Source organism: Bos taurus, chromosome 9 (assembly GCF_002263795.3).
Source record: "Bos taurus isolate L1 Dominette 01449 registration number 42190680 breed Hereford chromosome 9, ARS-UCD2.0, whole genome shotgun sequence".
Lineage (NCBI taxonomy): Eukaryota > Metazoa > Chordata > Mammalia > Artiodactyla > Bovidae > Bos > Bos taurus.
This window is the reverse complement of record NC_037336.1, coordinates 50,421,063-50,444,196: the sequence shown is the minus strand read 5'-3', so window position 1 is coordinate 50,444,196 and position 23,134 is coordinate 50,421,063. Positions and strand designations below refer to the sequence as shown.

General features: G+C 42.9%; 1 protein-coding gene across 4 annotated transcripts in view; it reads right to left on the bottom strand.

The window, feature by feature from the left end:
- The window catches only part of FAXC (failed axon connections homolog, metaxin like GST domain containing), a 77,960-nt gene that overhangs the window by 52,389 nt on the left and 2,437 nt on the right, over positions 1 to 23,134 (bottom strand). For all 4 annotated transcript variants that reach the window (XM_024996972.2, XM_024996971.2, XM_024996969.2 and 1 more), the window contains 2 exons: positions 18,795 to 18,930; positions 8,353 to 8,549 (listed from right to left, as the gene is read on the bottom strand). In XM_024996972.2, the coding sequence (XP_024852740.1) occupies positions 8,353 to 8,549; positions 18,795 to 18,833 (236 nt within the window). In that variant the 5' untranslated portion in view covers positions 18,834 to 18,930. The remainder of the gene's footprint in view (positions 1 to 8,352; positions 8,550 to 18,794; positions 18,931 to 23,134) is intronic.

The window sequence follows — 23,134 nt, the reverse complement described above, 5'->3', positions numbered from 1 at the left end:
CCTAGAGAGTATAGAAATACCAAAGGAACTTGGTTGGATCACTCTTCCCAACTAGGTGATGGTTGTGGCAGAAAGTCCAGAGGCTCCTATGTGATCTGTGTACACAGCTAAGTGGTTAACAGCTGCCTGTGTGGTGTGCTGGCTGCAATACTCAGGCCTTTGCTGATTTTGTTCTCTGAACCTGGGGTGATCGCCAGACTGTTTTTATGGTTCCTAGTGTTGGTAGATAGAAATTAAAAGGTTTTCCTACTGGAGGCTAAGAAAAACATAGCTGTGGGCGTTAAAAAGTAAAAGAGATATTTTAGCTCTTCCTCACAGTGAGCAATAAAAGCTGTACTGGAGTCATCTCCCACTGCTGGTTGATACAGCAGCAATGGTCACTTGGAAAACATCAGAGGAGTGAAAATACTTTTTACAGAGAGAACACAAGGGGTGATAGCTAATTGTAGCTACTTTCTATCTCAAGAAAAAGAAACAAAAGCAGAAAATAAGATCCTGATATTTTGATCATTTTATACAGCTCTATTCTTTAAAGTATGAAAATAAGGGGGAAAAAACAGATTTTTCTAATTTTTAAAGTCTTCCTGATTTTCACTAAAAAGTCTCACAACCAATGTCAACATACTCTACAACTATAACTCTTTTTTATCAGCTTTTTAAAAGATGCTTACAAATCTCATTAGAAAGATTTGTGCACCTCTCAAAATAAAGTATTGAGGAGGCAAGAAATTTTGACTGAAAAGAGGAAAAAGTACACTAAAATGGTAACTACTTAGTATGTAGAGAGTCAATAAAACTTCTGATATAAAAGATTTCATTTATTCTCGCATTTTTTTATAAATGTGCAAATAAAATGCTTTTCTAGTTGTTCTTTTTATACCTGCAATAATTAGGGTGTCACTTTTCATATTCCACTAATCAGCACTTTGATTCTAGTAATAGACTTAAATTCACAGTACAAAGGCCAATTCCATCCTTGATTATTCTGGAAGTAGTCAGTGATCTGAAAATAAAACTAAAATTACCCTAAGTTAAGCATGACCAGGTAATAATAGCATCCAGGAAGCATCTAAAGTGTAAAAATGAGGACTGGGGTGGCTCTAAACAGATAGATTGGTATAAAAAAGAATTCATTCTTTGTAGGCACATCACATGGGTTTGATCACAAGCACAACTGATCTAGAAGAATGAGCAGCAGTTCACTAGGTAGACCAGAGGCAGAGGCGTGTGCATGAAGCATCCCAGCTGCTCCATGAACGGCAAGAACTTCAGGATGGGCAGGTGGGGCCTGGGATGCCTGAGGGAGCCTGGAAGGGCTGGAGCCAGAAGGATGGGCAAGAATTGGGTCAAGATGTGCCTGCTAAAAAGGGACTAAGACTTATTTTGAAAGCCAAATTGGCAGATGAGACACATAATCAGATGTGTGGCAAGGTGAGGAAAGGACCGGAAGTAGAGAAATGATAGAGGACGCAATCCCCCAGGCTGATGGTTGGCGTGGATGGTAACCAGTCCCGGCATACACAAAGTGGACAGATTTAGGTGATGAAAGATGAGTTAACCTGTTGCATTTGAAAGTTCCATAAAACCTGCAAGGGAGGATCCCGAAGGTTTAGGTTCTACAGGCAGGGGCATGGCGGTGGCAGTTTCAAAGATGCAAGAGGAGCTGAGGTTGCCTAAGAAAGTTTCTAGGATAAGGAGTGGTTTGGGGGGAAGCCTAGTTCAAAGGCAAGTGAGAAGACTAGAGGGCCAGGCTGGAAGGGCCAGCATGGAGAGAAGTAGGGACACCACTCTCTGTGAGAGGGAGAAGGGGCTGCAAGGAGGTCCCAAGCTTCCGCCCCATGAACTCGGTCTCCTCTGAGAGCAGGAAATGAGGGCATGCGCAGAAGATGAGGGTGCAGCAGTGGGAAGAGAGTCTGGGAAGACTAATGAGTTAGAAGAGCCATAGGGACAGAGGAGGCAGCTGTTGTCTGGGCCACACAGCTGAGCAGGGAAGAGAAACACACACCATCCCCAGCCCCAGGCTATGGTGTAAGGCTCTCCACCCGCATTAGTAGGTTAGATGCAGGGCACAGGAGAAACACTGGGTTGATTCAGAATGTGGCAGCTGAAAATAACCTCAGACATTGGCTTTCTTTCCTTCTCTTCCCCACCCTGCTCTCGTTTTCCTTCCTCTCTTTCACTCCCTGTGCCCAAAACTGTAGACCAGTATCAGGGAAGAGAAGCAAATGAGGGCCAGGCAGGCTCTTCTATGGCCAAGTCCTGTGAAGTGGGTATAAAATGCAATGTCAATGAAAATGCGTGCTTCAAGGGTCCCTAAGTCAATTTCTACAGATCAAAGACATCCCTCACACATGCTGCCATTTCCTGACAACCACAAGTCCACACCTTCCCACATGAAAGTTTCCTGAACATCTCCACGTGAAAGGGACTTCCGTACCGACCACTCCACCGAAACCACTCTCGTCCAAGTCAACAATCCCGTCTTATTGCAAAGTTCAAATACGTTTTCTTTTCATCTTTATCTTCCTTGAACTCTTTGCAGCATCCAACACTATCAGCCTCTTTCTTAGAATTCTCTCTTGGCTTACGTCTCTTACTTTCCTCTCACCTCTTACATGTTGCCAAGATTTTTATCTTTATCCCTTCTACCTTCTTATACCTCATTCGTGGGGTGTTTCTATGTTTCACATTCATGATTTCAAAGTGAGGACTCCCAACTCCATATCACAGCCCACGAGACCTGTCCTGAGATCCACAGATACAATGAGGGAGCCTCAGGCACTCAAACCAACATTTCCAAAGTTGGATTCATCCTCTTTCTTCCTCGCAAATCTGCCACTCTGCACGGAAACCAGAAGGAATCCCGGGAGATCCTCTTCACCGCTCCCCACCCCTCCCTCCTGATAGCCAGTCACCCTGCGGCTTTGTCACCAATTCGACTGACACTATCATTCAGGCTGCATCACTGCCCAATCCTGAGGACGGTGGCCTCCTCACAGGTCTCCCAACGGCCTCTTAAGGACTTCTAGAAATCCATTTTCCCCTAGTCAGCCACAAAAAGCTTCCTAAAAACAAATCCCATGGTATCACACTGCTTCTCGGAGTCATGCATTTGCTCCCCATAGCTGCTTCACCTGGCACCTCAGCCTCCCCCATCCCAACCCCATCCCCACCCCCCGCCACAGCCTGACCCCAAAATGGCACTGCTTCCCCACAGAATTATACATGCCTCCCCGACTGCCTCCTTCTTGCCTCTAAACTTTTGCAGACTGCTGCCCCCTCCCCCTGACATCCTCATCTTACCCTCTCAGCCGATCCCTTCCCCCACTACTCTGGCCCTAGATCCTGTTTGACATCATCTCCTCCGGAAGCCTGCGTGCCTGCGTCACATCGCTCCAGCAGGTGCTCTTCAGACTCTCCCCCAGCGCTGCCTGGCTATGCAGGCTGGATGGCGCCCTCCCCTGTGAGCCAGCTGAGGACAGGCACCTTGTCTTCCCTGACATCCAGCCCCTAGTGGTCATTCATCCTGGAACTCTGCTGAAAGGATGAACTGTTGACTGAATGGAAAGTTCTGAGCCAGCTGCTGCAAAGTAGTGTTTCTAAAGGCTGACAATATTTACGCAGGAAAATGCAATGAGAGAGGCCTGCAGAGACTGAGGAAGAAAGGGCTGCCCCCTTTCTCCTTCTGAGATCTGTCTCTTCACTCTCTGCTGGGAAGAGGCCACTACTCAGGGAATTGTGAATTATAAACTAGAGAGGATAGGGAGGGCCAATTTGGAAACTGGGCCAGGCTGAGCAATTAAAATAATTTCTCATTCTGAGAGCCTCTGTCAGGAAGTTGATACTCATTTTGTTTTATATATCACAACTGGATATATCTGGTCTTTCCTACAAAATGACGTCAAAGAGGCTTGTTTTTTTCCACCACTATCGATGATCTTAGAACTGAAGAGTAAACCCAGCTGAGACATTTTTAAAGAAGCTAGGAAGGAAAGAAGATCTCTGATGCTTTAATAAGGATATCTCTCATTATAACCTCCCATGAAGCCTGGGCTGTGGCCGAAATGACTATTAGCACATATGGAAGAAAGTGCAAACCTACTGTTTGCTGAATGAATCTTAGCATGTGGCCTTTCCAACCATGAGAACGCCCTTTTCCTGGTCATGCTACTACCTTCTTGCCACCTTTCACTTGTAGTCTAGATGCCCTAGGGTGCAGGAGCATATGATATGCTTCTGCAATCTCACCACCTTTCACAGTATTAGAAATGCCTCTCTGAATGGGGCCCTCACTACATCTAAAACTGGGGGGAGGGATACAAAAAAGAAAGGAGAGGGGACCATTTCAATCGAGTTGTAATCAAGGAGAGAGAGTCTCCTGGCTTTTAGAGAAAAATCTCAGGTAAGTCCTTTTATTAAAGCATCCCATCTCTCCCACTCACCAAAAGCCAAGCTCAAAATTTTAAAAAATGGGACTTCCGTGGCAGTCTAGTGGTTCAGACTTGACCTTCCAATTCAGGGGGTGCAGGTGTGATCACTGGTCAGGGAACAAAGATGCCATATGCCTCAAGGGGGGGAAAAAACAAAACATAAAACAGAAACAATATTGCAAAAAATTCAATAAAGACTTTAAAAAATAGTCCACATCAAAAATATTTTAATTATAGCCAACCTAGAAGTGATTTGAATCCTCTTTTCTAACATCTATATTTTTATGGGTGAAATTGTTATGACTATAGGGAGTTTGACAATTGAGATTAGAAGAGCTTAAGACACTCCTGGTGACTCAGAAAGTAAAGAATCTGCCCGCAATATGGGAGACCCAGGTTCATTGCCTGGGTTGGGAAGATTCCCTGGAGAAGGAAATGGCAACCCACTCCAGTACTCTTGCCTGGAGAATTCCATGAACAGTGGAGCCTGGCGGGCTACAGTCAATGGGGTCACAAAGAGTCGGACACAACTGAGCTGCTCACACACACACACACACAATACTCAGTAGTGTCCACAAGGGGACAGTATGTCACCTAGAAGCCACTATAGCATCTGTTATCAAAACAATTTCATTCCAGTAATCTGACCCCAAGTCTCTCAGACTTTGCTTTATTCTGGCTTCCCTGTATTTAACTTTAGCATCCAGTGAAATAAAGGGGATAAAAAACCTGAGTCCTTCATCTTCAATAATAGTATTTATAACGCAAGTGGGATATAATTGTATGGATTTCAAGTGCAAGAAAAAACCACTTTATAGCTGAGTGTGCTTTTTGTACAGACCTGATTCAGAGCTTCAGAATTATATGATGTTAGATAATGTTTTCATTATATAATATCAGGAGCCTTTGTTTTTCAGAAAACCATATCTGAAGTAGAGTATTTTTAAAGTTTCAGACCAAGACAGACATATCTGAAAACTCCAGATAACTGAATCAATTGAGTCCAATAATTAATTCTCCCTCTTACACTTCTGTAAGTATAAACACAACGTTAGAGCTCATCGATGATCAAAATTCAACAAGCTCTCATGGAAAGCTCATACTTGTAATATTTTCCTACATACTGTGGTCAGTTCCCTATGCTGGCCCCCGGTTTCCACAGGCATGCACTTTCTTACCATGGATTGCGCCGGGTAAAGGGGGTGAGTGTTGGGATTTAGAGCTCTCAAGAAAGACTGTTCAGGATCTCCCCAAAGCAAGAAGTTAGCTAAAGGTTTGGAAAGTTAAAGAAACAGAGAAAGTTTGTTTTTCCTTCTGCTATTGAAGACTAAAAGAAACTGGAGGAACTAGGATTTTTTTTTTTTTTGAAAGGTCACTGGATATTTGTATCTCAATCAAGACTTGACCTCTCACCTTCACTATTCATTTCTCAAATAAACGCTTGAGGAGACACAAATGCAAAACAGTAGCTAACCCCAAAAAGTAAGCTATTTGTATTTTAATTTAAAAATACTAATTAAGAGCCTTCCTGGTGGCTCAGTGGTAAAGAGTCCACCTGCCAGTGCAGGAGACACAGGTTTGATTCTTGATCCAGGAAGATCCCACATGCCACAGAGCAATTAAGCCCATGTGCCACAACTATTGAGCCTGTGCTCTGGAGCCTGGGAACTGCAGCTACTGAGCCCTCATGCTGCAACTACGGAAGCCCTGGCAACCTAGAGCCCATGTGCCGCGACAAGAGACCACCACAACGAGAAGCCCACACACTGCAACTAGAGAGTAGCCCCGCCAGCAACTAGAAAAAAACCCACAGCAACGAAGACCCAGCACAGCCAAAAGAATAAAAAAAAATTTTAAAGTACTAATTTAAAATTACTATTTTTTAATTAAAAAGAGAAGAATCTACATATGACCTTTGCAACTTCCCAAGCACTTGGGGGTTTGTGATCTGTAAAATTAAGATTCTCACCCACTGGAGTACCACCTCCCAAGGCTCCCTCCCAGCCCTCCCCACCACACCCTGCCCCCTCATCACATCACTAGGAAAATAAGAGAAGGGAAGAACAGAAGATGAACTTCTCTCAGGAAGTTAATATACATAACACGTCACTAACACCCAGAGCAAGAAGCAGTGACAGGTGATCCTTGAAATCTTGCTGGATTTCTAAGCCGAATATAAATTTTATGCACGCACACACAGCACACACAGAAATCAAAGAGTGTCGCAAAAGTACCAACTTAACTGTAAGGCTTTCAGCTTTTCAGGCAGCTGAAAAGTGCTAGCTCTCCATATTAATGGCCCATCCATCAAATGAAGTAGCACTTGGGGGTGGGGGGTGGCGGCTTAGCAAGAGAAGGCACAGAGAGCCTGGGTGGCCCTATGCTGGTTCTTCATTTTCCTGATCACTGCGGAGCAGGACCTGCAACCCCAGGCGAGCAAGTGAGACGACTCTGTCCCCCAAGGGCTTTTGTGTGAGGCTAAGCGTATGACCTGCACTCATGCATTTTGGTCCACCCTGTAACCCCTGCACTCTTTGAGAGGGAAGGGCAAGCAGTTCTCCATAAGTATTATAAGGAACAGACCACACTGAGCCTGTGATCATTCCCACGCTGATCTGCAGCCCTGCCTCCACTCTGCCTGACTCTCTCCTTCCTCCCACCACCTTCATCTCTGCAGTGAGAAAGAGAAGAAAGTGATGCTTCAGGTCAGTCCTGGAATAAAGTGGGCAAGAACTGAAAGCGGAAAAAGAAAAAAAGCAGAAGGTCACAAAATTCAAGAGGCAAGTTTTCCATTTAGCAAGAGCTGAATGTATGAAATAGGAATGTGAAGCCAAGGAAGTTTCTAGGCAACCCCACATTGACTGTAAGTCTCCGTGGAAGAGGTGAAAGCTACTCAGTGAGCAATGACCTAGTAGTAACAATTAATGCCCCAAAAAAGTGGACTCAGCAATTCTTTATTAAATCTTTAGAACAAGATGAAGCGCAGAAATCAGGGAGAAAATATTTCTTACCTATTGGAATGTATAGAAAGGCTAAAACTCTAGAAGATAAACGGAAAAAAAAAACAACAAAACCCACATTTCAATGAGATTGTAAAGCAAGAAGAACCAAGTCTGCCTAACTCATGCAATGTCACAGCAGCATACCACCTGCAAAACAGGGGCACCTAACCCACACAGTGTCTGCAATGCTTCAAACTCAGGGAATATGGAAGCTAGGAGTCAGCCAATCAGGACAAAGTACAAGCTAGGAGTCAGCCAATCAAGGCAAAGGTACTCAGAAAACAGTAGTAAGCTTTACTTCTGGATCAGGGAGAAGCTCTTGTCATACAGGGAAAACTGACAATACTCTGCCAAAGCTTGCATAATTTATTTCACCTGAGACTTCTATCTGCCTTAGTCTTCTGTTCCCTCCTTTGAGTATCTGATGCAACATTAATTCAGGAGTTTGTATTTGTAAAAAGCCCAGTCTATCTCCCTCATGGGCTAAGAAGTTTTCATATTTGTAAATGGTTGAGGGGGAAAAAAATCAAAAGAACAGTATTTTATATTAAATGAAATTCAAATGTCAGTGCTTTTGTTGTTTTATTTAAACACAGTGATGCTTATTCATGTGTGTATCATCTATGGCTGCTTTTGCGCTAAAACCGCAGAATTAAGTAGTTGCCACAGACAAATGCAGTTCAAATAGCCTAACATATGTACTAGCTGGGCCTCAACAGAAAACGTCAATTCTGCTCTAGATACCTAGAGACTTAACAGTCATAGTTTTGACCCCTAAGTCGGTCAGAATGTAGAACACTTTGGAAAAGGTTCAGCAGGTGGGGGGGGGCGGGGGCGGGCCTGAAACGTGAAACCATTGGCTTGCTTCACATGATGGGGACGTGCCCTAGACACCCACCCAGGCCCCTGGGGGGACTCACCAGTAGAAATGCTCCTCCACCATCTTAGTCACTGCCCTGGAGATGGCTCTTTCATGAGGACCAAGGTTTTTGTTTAAATTCACTCCAAGTTTCTCTTCCAGAAAGTCAATTATGAATTCTGTCCCGGAAACTTTTTCATGATTATATTCAATCCAAGGCATTTTCCCTTGAGCAGAGAGTTTTCCACCAAAATAATTCTAAGCAGAGTAAATTGTAAAGAGAAAAGCAAAGTTTTATTTAAACTTCACTGTATGGTTAACAGAAACAAACATTCCAACAGTATATTTGATAGTGACTGCACTATTCAAGTGAATGAAATCAGCATAAAAACTCTTAAGGGGATAAACAGTTCATCTGGGGCAAAAAAGGCTTATCTCACATGAAAATATTACTTTACTCCCATACATTTTATCATAGTTCTGGCTTGTGTGCGCTTAGTCGTTCAGTTGTATCTGACTCTTTGCGACCCTGTGGACTGGTCCTCTGTCCATGGTGATTCTCCAGGCCAGAATACTGAAGTGGGTTGCCATGCCCTTCTCCAGGGGATCTTCCCAACCCAGGGATCGAGCCCAGGTCTCCCACATTGCAGGCAGATTCTTTACCATCTGAGCCACCAGGGAAGCCCTTACTGTTCTGGCTTACTGGTTTGTTTGTTTGTTTTAAGAGCAGAAAGGAAGATGAGAGCTGAAATCATCTTCATCCTGGTCAGAGTCAGTCTAATTATAATTTATGAACAATCTAAAAACACAGAAATTGAAAATAAAGGAGGCATATACTGATAGGGCTACTGATCAGAAACCTCACTTGTAACAGTACCTTACACTTGAAAATGCTTATCATGATACCACTATATTGCAAACAAGTGGTCCCAGAAATTACAACAGCGGGGTATAACAAAGTGCGCCCAACACATTCAAGTCCAGTGCCTATGAAAATGCAGATTCCTAGGCCCACACCCAGATCACTGAGTCAGAATCCAGGGAAAGGTGGTCACGAATCTGTACATTTGACAACCTCCCTTTGATTTATACCCACACTAGAAGTTTTATGGTGTCTCAGGGGAGATTCTAATCCCAAAACGGGGTTGGTGGGAGGTGGGGGTGAAGTCAGAGTTTATAAGCATTGAGAATGACAGGATAACATCTTCTGATCCCTGTATAAAAAGATCTTAACCACACTGCTGGAGCGGATTCTGTGATAATGATCGTATTTATCCAATTGCTTTTCTCAGTAAATTTGGACTGTGTGAACCTCAAAGTTGATTTTTAAATCTGAATCCAGTTTTGGGTGGTCTACACAGCTTAAATTAATCATATTATTACAAACTTCTCCTGGTACTTCATACAAGTCAACAGTTCAGAGACTATGACTGCTGCTGCTGCGTCGCTTCAGTCGTGTCCGACTCTGTGCGACCCCATAGACGGCAGCCCACCAGGCTTCCCATCCCTGGGATTCTCCAGGCAAGAATACTGGAGTGGGTTGCCATTTCCTTCTCCAATGCATGAAAGTGAAAAGTGAAAGTGAAGTCGCTCAGTCGTGTCCGACTCTAGCGACCCCATGAACTGCAGCCCACCAGGCTCCTCCGTCCATGGGATTCTCCGGGCAAGAGTACTGGAGTGGGGTGCCATTGCCTTCTCCACAGATACTACGGACTAGTAGCCAAATGTTGGTTCCTGTGGAGGAAACTGAACTCTCAGACATTGCTGATGGGAATGTAAAATGGTACAACCATTTTGAAACCATTTGTTAATTTCTTAAAAGGTTAAGTACACACCTGCCACTCAATCCAATCATTTCCCTCCTAGGTGTTTATCTAAGAGAAAAGAAAGCATATGTCCATGCAAAGACTTGTACATATGCTTTCTTGTGGCGGGTGTGTGTGTGTGTGTGTGTGTGTGTGTGTGTGTGTACGCGCGCACGTTCACACGCTCAGTTTGTGTCCGACTCTTTGTGACCACATGGACTGCAGCCCACCAGTCTTCTCTGTCCATGGAATTTTCCAGCAAGAATACTGGATCGGGTTGCCACTTCCTACTCCAGGAAGCAGGAGACAACATTTTAGAGATACTATGAAAATATCTAAAGATTAGATGAATTCAAAAAATATTTTTAAAAAGAGACACAAAAGTAACCCAGTAAAACTAAGTGTGAGATGACGGTAATCTTTTTTCCATGAATTTCAATTTTTCTGAATGTTATATTCCTTTTAAAATAAATCTATATAATTTTTAAATAATACTTAATATTTCTTAACTTCCTTAAACATATTAAAGAACTTCTGGTCTAATTTTATTTAGGCAATTGGAGTCTGGCCCACCAACAACAGTTTCTGAAAGTAGTTTTGAGAAGAATGATGAAGAGGTAAATCCTCTTTATCTTTGCCAAGCTGATGTCTCCACCTGCAAGTCTGTCCTAGATGAGATTAATGCATCTACATTTACACTACATTATTAGCACAGCAGTGAAAGCCATAGGCTTTGGGTTTAAAACTCTGGTGCCCTCATTTAGTCACTGTGTGACCTTGAACCTCCCTGGTCTCCCTTAATCCCCCTGGATTCATCTATATATAATTGGGATAATATGCTATGCCACGCTAAGTCGCTTCAGTAGTGTCCGACTCTTTTCGACCCTGTGGACTGTAGCCCACCAGGCTCCTCCGTCCATGTGATTCTCCAGGCAAGAATACTGGAGTGGGTTGCCATGTCCTCCTCCAGGGGATGTTCCCAACCCAGGAATCGAACCCACGTCTCTTATGCCTTCTGCATTAGTAGGCAGGTTCTTTACCACTATTGCCACCTGGGAAGCCCGTTAGGATAATAGCAGTGGCTAAAATTAAATGAGAAAATGCACACAATGTGTTTGACAGAGTGCCTTTATCAGAAGTATTGACATCACCATCCCCATTTCAAAATGGAGAACTTGCAACCTTCAGAGAAATCCCAATCTTGGAACTTTGACGTGCTACACTGGCCACAGTGCCCCAAACTTTTCAGTTAAATTTATATCCATTACATTCACAGCACCTCTGGAACCATCTTGAAAGGTCCCCCACTGGGTAAATTTGAGCTAAATTTTAGCACCTTTTGTGGATTATGTAACACGTTGAAAAAAAATTCATGCATCCATTATTGTGAATAAGAAATAAATGCATTAGTCTCTGCCCTTGGCTCCCAGCACAGAGCTCCTAAAATCCTGATAAATCCCTAAGTGTTCAGAGCATGAGGAAAACCTTTTGTTCTGAGGTGGTGACTCTGAGTGGGCTCCTGGATAAACTGGTCACCAGAAAGACCAAGTCACAATTATAAGCTTAGCGTTTTCAACCTCCTCCCCCATCCTCTAGAGAGCAGAGAGGGGTTGGACATGGAGTTATTAACTGGTCATAAATACTTGAGGAGGACTTCCCAGGTGGCACTAGTGATATAGAACCCACCTGCCAATGCAGGAGATGTTAAGAGATGCGGGTTCAATCCTGGGTCAGGAAGATCCCCTGGAGGAGGGCATGGCAACCCACTCCAGTATTCTTGCCTGGAGAATCCCATGGACAGAGGAGCCTGGTGGGCTACAGGCCACAGGGTCATAGGGTCATACGGGCCACAGGGTCACAAAGAGTCAGACATGACTGAAATGACTTAGCACACATGTGCACACTACTTGAGGAAGCCTCCACAAAATCCCCTAAGTATGGGGCTTGAAGAGCCTCCAGGCCGGTGAGCACATCCACACTGGGAGGGTGATACTCCCAAATACGCAAGAACAGATGTTCCTACTCAGGACCCTCCCACATGTCCCTCTTCATGTAGCTGTTCATCTGTATCCTTTATCAAATCCTTCAGTAAGTTGGTAAACATAAGTGTTTCCCTGAGTCCTGTGAGCTGCTCTAGCCTAGTAATCAAACCTAAGGAGGGGTCATTAGAACCTCTGATCTACAGTCGGTTGGTCAGAAGCACAGGTGACAATCTGGGCTTGCGACTAGCATCTAAACCAGGGGGCAGTCTTGTGGGACTTAACCCAGGGAATCTGATGCTGCCTCTGGGTAGCGTCAGGATTGAACTAAAGTGTAGGCTGTCCAGCTGAAGGCAGGGTCGACAGAGGATGAGACAGTTGGATGGCTTCACCAACTCAATGGACATAAGTTTGAGCAAGCTCCAGGACATGGTGATGGACAGGGAAGCCTCGCGTGTTGCAGTCCATAGGGTCGCAAAGTCACAAAGAGTCGGACACGACTGAGCAACTGAATAACAACGTCCAGCTGGTGTCAGAGAGGACTGACTGCTGTGGGCCTCATGTTTGGCCAGAAGTGTCAGAAATGAAGCGTTTCATGTGAGTCGCAAAGGAGACTCATGGGGAGAAACACACAGTAGGGAGGGACTGGTTTCCCCTACACAGAAAGGAAAAATCTGAGTACTTCCCTTTATAACTACACACTATAGTTTTGTAGAAGAATGTCCTTCTGTTTTGAAGATACACCCTAAAGTATGGAGGGGTGAAGTGTTGAGATTCTTACAGCTTATGTTCAAATGTTGCATTAAAATTTTTTTTCATAAAGGTATACATAAAAAGAAGTAAAGGAAAGAAGGCAACATGTTAACAATTGGTGAGTCTAGGGGAAGGGCATATGGATGTTCACATACTATTCTTTTAACTTGTCTGTAGCTCCGAAAATTTCCAAAACAAAAAGATGGTGGGGTGGTATAGGGCAGGAGTGTGGTGTACAGACAAAAAGAGCAAACAAATAGAACATTAGAAGTTAGGGCCAAGAACCAGAGCAGAGAGTTTCAAAAAGAGCCATTTCCTTCTCTTTTCTTTCTCAGATTTAAAAAGAAGGATTGCGTGAAATACATGCTTCTTATACAATCAGTTATGGCAAATGATGCAGGTATCTTTATGTGAAAGTCACTCAGTCGTGTCCAACTCTTTGCGACGCCATGGACTGTAGCCCACCAGGCTCTTCTGTCCATGGGATTCTCCAGCCAGAATACTGAAGTGGGTAGCAATTCCCTTCTCCAGGGGCTCTTCCCGACCCAGAGATCAAACTCAGGTCTCCCTCATTGCAGGCAGATTCTTACCATCTGAGCCACTAGGGAAGCCCTTTATGTATGTATGTATGTCTAAAAACAAGTATGGAAAGATGCTCAGAAGTATTTGTGATGATAATCTCCAGCTAGTAAGATATCATCAATTTTCATTTTCCACTGACGCTTTGTTGAAATTGTTAAAATTCTTATAAGGGCCATGTCATCCAAATGTAATAAAAAAAAACAAATGGTAAAGCTGTTTTCATTTTGAAAAAAAAAAAAATCACCATATCTGCAGGACCTCCTTACATCTTTTTGGTAACTTCCTATGAATCTATAATTATAACAAAATGAAGTTTTAAAAATTCATCTACCAATATTTATATTCTTATTTTAAAAAGCTAACAACTGCAACTAATACATCAGGCTTTTTAAGAAAACCCTTGTGAGTTCCTACTAATGGTCATCAAATATTTATCCCTGTCTCATTTCGATTAAAAAATAAAAAAGCTTCAAATATAAAGTCATGCTCTTAGGAACATGACATTTTAATCTTTTTTTAAAAGGCACAGGGCAAAGAAGGGGCAGAGGGTAGTGCTCCCTGGGTTGATGACAAAATACCTCTCTACTGATCCTCCAAGCAGAGAGCCCAAATAGTACTTCCCAGGCGCCACCAGAAACAACACAAACCCTCACTGAGGATGCACAAGGTCTCAAAGGATCCCCACCCCCACCCCAAGACGGGATCAGAGCATCCCTTTCTAAATCATAAAACCATCTTCCTGTTACCTACCCCGATGAACACTCACTTCATTTATTTTCCATAGAGACCTCACAGAAGAAACACTCCAATATCACTCCTTTCATAAAAAATATAACTTAACAGGAAATAATAATTTTAGAAGGGGTAAGCAGTCCCCTTCTTGAAGGTTTCTCCAGGCTTCAGAGCTAGGCGTGTGTCCAGCTGCTCCAGCTATACTAATGAAAAGCAGAAGCCTGAAACATGACCAGAGGTGGTTAGGCTGCTGGTAGAGCACTTAGAGCTTGAGGGCTTGAAGGCAAGCAAGGAAAGGGCAGGACTTCCCTGGTGGTCCACTGGTGAAGAATCTTCCTGCCAATGCAAGAGACACAGATTCGATCCAGGAAGATCCCATATGCCATGGAGCAACGAAGCCCATGCACCAGAGCTACTGAGCCTGCTCCCTAGAGCCCAGGAGCCACAACAAGAGAAAACCCATGTACAGCAGTGAAGATCCAGTGTAGGCAAAAATAAATAATTTAAAAAAAAATGGTATCATCTACCTTCTTTCTTTTAAAAGAAAAGTGTTAGTGTCCAACTCTTTGTGATCCCATAGACTGTAGCCCACCAGGCTCCTCTGTCCATGGGATTCTCCAGGCAAGAATACTGGAGTGGGTTGCCATTCCCTTCCCCAAGAGATCTTCCCGACCCAGGGATCAAACCCAGGTCTCCCACATTGCAGGTGGATTCTTTACTGTCTGAGCCACCAGGGAAGGAAAAGGTAACACAGCGTGGCAGCTGCCACACCATTGCCCACAGGATGACTTCATCAAGGATGGGGGGCACAGGAAATATAGAAAGCCAGGAGAGGCCACAGAGCAGAAAATTCAGGTTTGGGCCCTCATGTCCAAAAGCGGTCATAGTGATGAGGGACCAGTGGCAAGCAGCCGCTGGGGAGCAGTCTCTCCCTCCAATGGGAGTCCCTCAGTGACACACACCTTCAAGCACTGACTGTCCACACCGAGCTAAACAAGGGTCTTTCAAATCCAATTGAACAATGATCAAGCCTTGTGGGGTCTTTTGCTATTTTCTCCTCCATTGCTGGCTTCCAAAATCCTGAATAATCTCCCTGCCTCTCTGTCCAGACTCACCCCCTGCATTCCAGTTCCACTTACAAAGACCCTCTGTGAGTCTAAGACCTGGATCACCTTCAGTTCAGTTGCTCAGTCATGTCCGACTCTGCGACCCCATGGACTGCAGCATGCCAGGCTTCCCTGTCCATCACTGACTCCCAGAGCTTGTTCAAACTCATGACCATCGACTTGGTAATGCCATCCAACCGTCTCATCCTCTGTTGTCCCCTTCTCCTCCTGCCTTCAATCTTTTCCAGCACCTTCTGCTCTCCCAGATCTCCAGACTGAAATCCAGGTTCAGTGTCATATTCCCAGAGGACCAGTGACCAAACTGAGCATTTCATTCAACTCTCCCAGCCCTGCCTTAGGAAGATCAGTGCCACACCCCTCCATCCCACATGCCTTCTCTGTAGAGAAACGAGCTCAGAAAGCATAGGCCACTGGGAGGTAGGACTCGGAGGAGTAATATCATTAGCAGGGCAACCAAAAGCTTGGCTAGATGAGGGACTTCTTCTCTAACCTCCCAGCTGCTCTGCTTCCTGCTAAGACCACCCCTCCCAATGCTACTACTTTGTAAGAGCTTAATGTTGAACCTTGATCATCTGAAGGAAATGCAGCAAACTGGAGGAATCTCAGTGGTGTGGGGATGCCTGGGGCTCACCTCCCTACTTTACTTATATTCCTTCGGAGGCACACAGCCTGCATCTTAAGCTTTAGACCTTTCCCAGTGCAAAGTCCTGGGCAGGGAAGCTAACATCCCTGGAAAGAGGAGATCTCAAACCAAATTAACTAGACATCTAAGGGGTACAGTAACTAAGACAAGGGCAGCACACTGAATATATACAACATAAGGCAGAATGATTGGGAAATACCAATTTAATTTAATTTAATTAATGAGCATAAGAAATATCCTCCAAGGGATAAAGGAAGGGACTGTAATACAAACCAAGGGGAAATAGAAGAAAAACGCAAAGTTGAACACAATGGATGAGATAAATAGTAGGATGGTTACAAGAAGAGAATAGAGGGATGCAATGGAAGCTCGGAAAAATGAATTCTCCAAGGAGGAAGAGGAAAAGAATAAAGGATAAAGGATAGGTTCAGAGAAACAGAAAATAAAAGCAGAGATTCCAGGATCCAGATTCCAAGATAATCAGGAACAGGAAAGAAGAAGGGGAAACAAACAAATAAAAAACAAAAAGAAATACGTGAAGAACATAGATAGTTTCTCAGAATTAAAAAGAGATTAAAGACTTCAGATGAAAAGCGTATATAAAGGACCAAAGAAAATACATAAAAATCCACACCAAGCCAGAGAATGATGATAGTTAAGAATGTTGAGATTAAGGATTTCCCTGGTGGTCCAGTGGCTAAGACTCCATGTTCCCAATGCAGGTGGCCCGGGTTCGATCACTGGTCAGGGAACTAGATCCGACATGCCTCAACTAAAAGGTCTCGTCTGCCACAATTAAGACATGGTGCAGCCAAATAAATAGATATTAAAAAAAAAAAAAAAGAGTCGAGCGTAAATGCAAGTTCTAAAAACTTCCAAAAAGAAAGAAAGAGAACCGGATGAACATCAGACTTATCAGCAGCAACATCAATGCAAAAAGACAATGGAGTAATATTTTTAAAGCACCAAAGGAAAAGAACTTTGGACACAGATGTATCAAAAGTGCAGCATAATAAAGACGTTCTGGGGCATGCAAATCCACTGAAGGTCTGCCCCATAAAGGCTCACTCAAAATATTCATCAAAGAAGTACTCATAGAAAAACATAAATAAATCTTGTAGGATAAGACATATGGGAAATAAGGCTAGTCAAATAACTTGGTAAGTTTTCTTAGCCAAAAAAAGGACTATAAAAAGAGAAAGGATTTCCAGAATTCCAGATTTAAAACATGAGGTAATAGCAACACACCTGGAATGAGCCCTGAAAAGAAAGAAGCCCAAGACTAACATGAACCTACTAGCAGACTTGTATCATTAGAGGGCAAACACAGATTCTGACATGTATAAGAAGTGAGTACGGATAAATAAACACGAATTTGAATCTTAAGAGCAACTGCCATAAGAACAAAAATAGATTTATTTTAAATGACAAGAAAAAAAATTTTACCTATTAGACAGCAGAAAGTGAAAAAAAAAAAGTAGAGGGAGGAAAAGAATATTAAAGATGTTAGAAATATGTCCTAATAAAATAATCATTACAAGTAAAAATGGATTAAACTCACCAATTAAGGACTCTCCAATTGGTTATAACTAATACATTGCCTACAAGAGACAAATACAAAAAAAAAAAAAAAAATAGAGAAAGAGGATGAAGAAAGATATTCCAGGCAAATAAGCTGGAGACTCAATCTGAATATCTGATAATACATAACTCAAGGTTAAAAAATTCATAAGGGACAGAGATGGGTGCTATATACCAGAAAAAGAAATAAAACAGTAAAAGATGTAATCTTTCATATCATATGGCCCTAAACAATATAACCTTGAATATATACATACTCTTACCTAAAGGCAGAATAGACAGAATGACAAGAAAGAGACAAATCAAAAAATATACTTGAATATTTTAACTCAGTCCTTCCAGAAACTGCTAGAGGAGGCAGACAAAAAATAAACAGATATAACGGTTCTAAATGATACACTAAACATGCTCAAACAAGTATATAAAAAGAGCTCTGCTCTCAGAGAATGTCTCTATTCTCAACGTTTGTAACAAGTAGCCATACACTAAGCTAAAGTGTCAGTTAATTCCAAGGAATTCATATCACAAAGACTACCTGCTGTGACCATAAAATTAAAAAAAAAATAACAAAATTGAAGTTTGTTTTTTTCTGATGCCTATGGCTAGAAATTAAGTGAAAAAGAAAATCATAAGGGAATTTAAAAAAATATGACTGAACAACAATGAAAACACAGCCTGTCAAATCTGTGAGACAGTTCCAGCCTTACTCAGAAAAACATGTATATTTTCAATGCATTCATTCCTCCGTTCCCTCTCTAAGGCTGAAATAAGCAAGTGTTTCGCTGACAATCACCCAAAGAGAATGCGAAAAGTTCCAGGGGAAAAACTCACAAAATCTGCAAATATCTCCTTGGTGGCCTGCTGGATCCTCTGCCCCCAAGATTCATGAGAGATAAATACAATTTTTTCAATAAATAGAAACCTAAAGGAAAGAACCATGTCAGGCCCACCTTTATTTACAGCCGCCCAGCAGGCCTATCCACACTATTAACCAAAGAATACTCTTTGTCAGGAGAAAAATAACATGGTCCCTGCCTGAAACCTATGAAAAATCCAGACCCTTCTGGATTTAATGAGATCACTCATTAAACTGGATATAAAAATCAAAAGACTGGAACTAAGTTTCCTGAGCATCTACTAAGAACTGGGCACTGCTGCTTCATATCCACTTCCTCTGGCACCAAGAGCGAACCCTTGCCCCACTGTGAGAGTAAGTACTTCCCCTCCGCCCATCACCCACCACCCTGCCTTGCCAGCCAATACTGCTGCCACGAGGATAAAACATATTTGCACGCAAGTACCTGATAGGGTAAGTCAGCCATCCTTAAATAAGTTTCCATTTTCAAACAGAAAGGAGATAAACTGGGGACACCATTGTTAGGTCTTGCAAACTGATGCAAAATAATAGCATCTTTGGAGTCAATCTCTTGCTGTTTCCTGTCAAAACCAAAACAGAAAAAAAGAACAATCCATGTGTTATACATGTGATTCCCTTAGTTCCTCAGAGGTCCCTGCTAGGTGCAGCTCCTCAAGGAATAAATACATCTGTTTGTCACAGGGCCTTACCTCACCCAGAAGCACTTTGAGGGGGAAAGCTTGGTCAAAACACAAGAGAACCTCACAAAGTCTGCTGTTACCATGACGACACAGGCTCACAGCGTGGGCTCAGGGGAGTAACTATATGTCACCCTCTCTCTAGCACCTGTAACCTATGGAGGTATACTTTCTGGGATAGGTCCACCTCTTCTCCTGGCTACATCTACCTGCCAGGGACAAGCTGGATGGATTAAAAAAAAAAGGTATTCTGTGCTTACTGTGCATCAGGCATTGTTCTAAGGGCTTCACAGGTATTATCTCATTTAATCTTCACAATAACCTTATGAGATCAGTACCACTATTATCTATGTTTTGTAGATGAGGAAACTGAGGCACAGACGATAAACTTACCCAAAGTCCCATTGCTAGTAAATGGCAGACCCTGGATTAAACCGTGTAGTCAGAACCTACGTTCTCGACTATGAGTCTGTACCTTGAAGCAGTCTCTTCACCCACAGGACCTCAGAGGAACAGTGCAGATCTGCTCTGCCATGACTCAAGTCTGCAGGGAACCTGAGACTCGACTCTGCTGATCCCTCTTCCAAACCATTAGTGCCCTCCCCTGGCTTTTCACCCGTGGTGCCCAGGAACCTACCCTCTGGGTGCTCTCTCCTCCTCTCTCCCTTCAAGGCTCCACACTTTCACCACACAGCATATACCCCCGAACCTCCACCTTTTCCCTTTCTTCTTTCTCATCCACACACCTATCTTTTCCTTTGGCTACTTCTCTGGGTGATGAGGACTTTCTTGGTACAGCTTTTCAACAGCCGCCATGTAGTAGAAGGAATGCTGGACTCTACTTCTGGACACGTAGGGTCAAGTGCAATCCCTACTTCCTACTAGCTATGTCACCTGAGACCTCGTCTACACTCTCAGGTGGAAAGTGAGGACCATACCAATTCTGCCTCCTTCATCGTGAGGACTAAATAAGACAGTATCTGTAAACCTTTGGTGGCTGCCAAACACTATGTACCAGCCGTGGACTTCATTCTCATTCAAAGAGATATGGTCTTATCCCCTTAAGGAACAAAATCTCATTCCACACAGCGCCACTCATACACCATATTCGGAAACTTTTGCAACCTCCATCTTTCACTCTACCCAACCATTTCTGAGTCAGATAAACCTCACTCTTCCTCCTTGGCATTCCCTGAGCCTCGGGTTCTCTCACACTGTTCCCAGTTTAATCCCACACATCCTTCTCCCCAAGCAAGTAAGGGCAGGCTCTTCGTATCAGCTTCACAAGGATGCCCATTTCCTGCAGAATCTCCAGAAAAACAAACTGTCTTGGAGAAGTTTAGCATGTGAGTGTCATTCCTGCTTAAAGAGTTAAAAACAACTCATTTTGAAAATACTAGTCAAAAGAATAAAAATATTTGCTGCCTCTTGACAATACTTGCTATAAAACAAACTTTTTCATTTAGATGAGATGTTTGGGAGGTCAGATATTAAAGTTAAGAAGCCATTTAGACTATGTTTCTAGAAAATGCAAACTGTAGATTTGACAATTAACTGATCTTGTCCAGTCAAGTAATTCAAGTCAGAGTAAGTTCATATAAATTCAGCCAGGCAAAAATTAAAGAACTGAAAGAAGAAAAGATAAGCATAAAATTCCCTGCCCATTGGCCAGAACAACCTAATTCTGATGGTTAATTTGGGCCCTATCATAATAAAAATGGATGCGACTAGCATATGCCAATGACTTTGTGGACATTATATATATTATTTCATTCTGACAGTAACACCATAGAGTGAATATCATTATAGCTTAAATTTAGTACTTAGAAAAAATTTATTTTGGCCACACCACACAGCATGTGGGATTTTAGTTCCCTGACCAAGGTTTGAACCCAAGCCCCCTTCATTGGAAGCACAGAGCCCTAACCACTGGACCACCAGGGAAGTCCCTAAATTTAGTATATTATACCATACTTATATTTTATAGTAGACAAGGAAACTGAAGTTCAGAGAGGTTAAGTAATTTGCCCAAGGAGTATCAATTTAAGATCAAATTGTTAATAACTCTAGTTCCCAAACTCACAAGCAGTTCGACTACACCAAAATGGGCAATTTCCCAGTTAATTTTATTAAAGTAGCCAGTTTGACTCAGACCACTCAAGCCTGGAACTTTCTGATGAAAGCCTATAATAACTAATGATGGCCAACTTTTAGCCAATGCTCACTATAAGGCCAGACTCTGTAGATTTGACAGTTAACTGATTCTGCTAATCATGTCACATGTTAACTTATGTAATCACCTCTGTGAGGAAGGCTAGTATTATTATTCCTACTTCACAGATTATTTCCATTTCACACTGGGTAACCAAGTTTACTCTTGGGTCCAAGGTTACATGGTTGGTTTAAGGCAGAATGAATTTGAACCCAGTCTGGCTCCAGAGCCCTCCCTCAACATCAGGAAACTCTCTAACATGGGATCAAAGGAGCAGGTACTCTAGACATAAAGTGGCCTTATGATAAGGACTGTACAAGAGAACACTTGTCGAGCAGCAAGACTAGCCCTACTCCCATGGTGAAGGGTATCACAGATGACCATGCCTCTGTGTACTGTCGATGGGCTGTTAGTTTACAGACATCACATGACCCATGGGCTGCTCTGATTCTCTAAGTTTTCTAGGGCAGGCTGAGCCCCTGTGCCTAGTGCAGACAAGTTGTGTGGGTAACAAGTCATTTCGGTACCATACAATTTACAAACAACACATTTCCAAACGCTGGACTGAATTCAGGAGAGCTGCAAGTCTCTTTCCACTAGGAGAGAATAAAGTAAAGGACTGGGACTGTATTTCTTTAAAAATACCATGATGGGAAAAATACGAGAAAAATCCAAAGTACCTGCTTTAGTTATTATACGGTACTCATTAAGTAAACATCCTAAATAATTCTCACCTGTCAACTTTACTATCCACTCTGGAGATGTACCCATAGATTATGGTTAAGTCAACACAGCAGGAAATCCAAGTGCAGCGGTGAAGACTACGATTGCCAATAAACTCAGACAGTGTAGCCATTGCAAGATGGGTTTTCCATCCCATGTATTTCAGACTGTTCTGAGTTTTTGCCTAAACTACACTGACAACTGAAACTCGGATTTCCCATCAAGGTACGGTCTCTATCCTGTAACCTCCGAATCTCAGTGCCCCACTTTCCTGGGTCTTCTTTCCCTATCCCTTCCGTGCCCTTAGCAGTTGTCAAAAACTCAGGTCGCTGCCACAGGCTTGTCTTCCCTGGGAACTGCCCCAATTCTGCTTTCTTTCTACCATCAAAACTTACTCCCAAATCAGTGCTTGTTAGGAGAAAGTGGTAACAGTGTGGGCGCTGGAGACACACATTCTCAGATTTGAACCTGGATCCCACTACTCTTACTGCGTGCTCTCGGACAAATCGCTTAACCTCCCTCAGCTGGAATGTCCTCATCTACGAAGTGGAGATCAAGCAGTCAATGGTAGTGGCAGAGGAGGAGGCGAAACACAATCAGGAAGGTAAAGCACTTCTAAGCAGAGCCCGCTACTAAGGGCTCAAAAATGGGCAATTATTTATTATTTGCATTACAACAGGGCTTCCCTACTCAATATAAACTTTTGTCAAGAAACAAAAGTGAATAAACCAAAGACCAAAAATACTTTCTCAAATAAGTATCCAAGTGGGCAGAGGGCTCTTGAGAGTTGCAACCACACCTACCACAGTATGGCCTGCTCCCAGGGTCAACTCTGAGTTCTCCTACCCGCCTCCCCATTTCTGCAAGGTCATTTAAGCAAGTTTTAGACTCAGTCCCCCGAAGCTGTGCCTCACTCCATCCTCAGAGTGGAAGACTGGTGAGAGGCCACATGGTTCAGGATCCTCAAAAGGCTTTGGACAGGTATCTAATTTCAGAACAAGTGGGTGACATTTTAGTTACTTGCACAGATGTTTTCGTTTTTCATATAGCTTGAAACCTAACTTGAAATTGAGTCCTAAAACTGGCAAATATATAAAATAATCTAGGGAAACGATTCATGTAATTTTTTTAAAATTTGGTTCAACGATATTC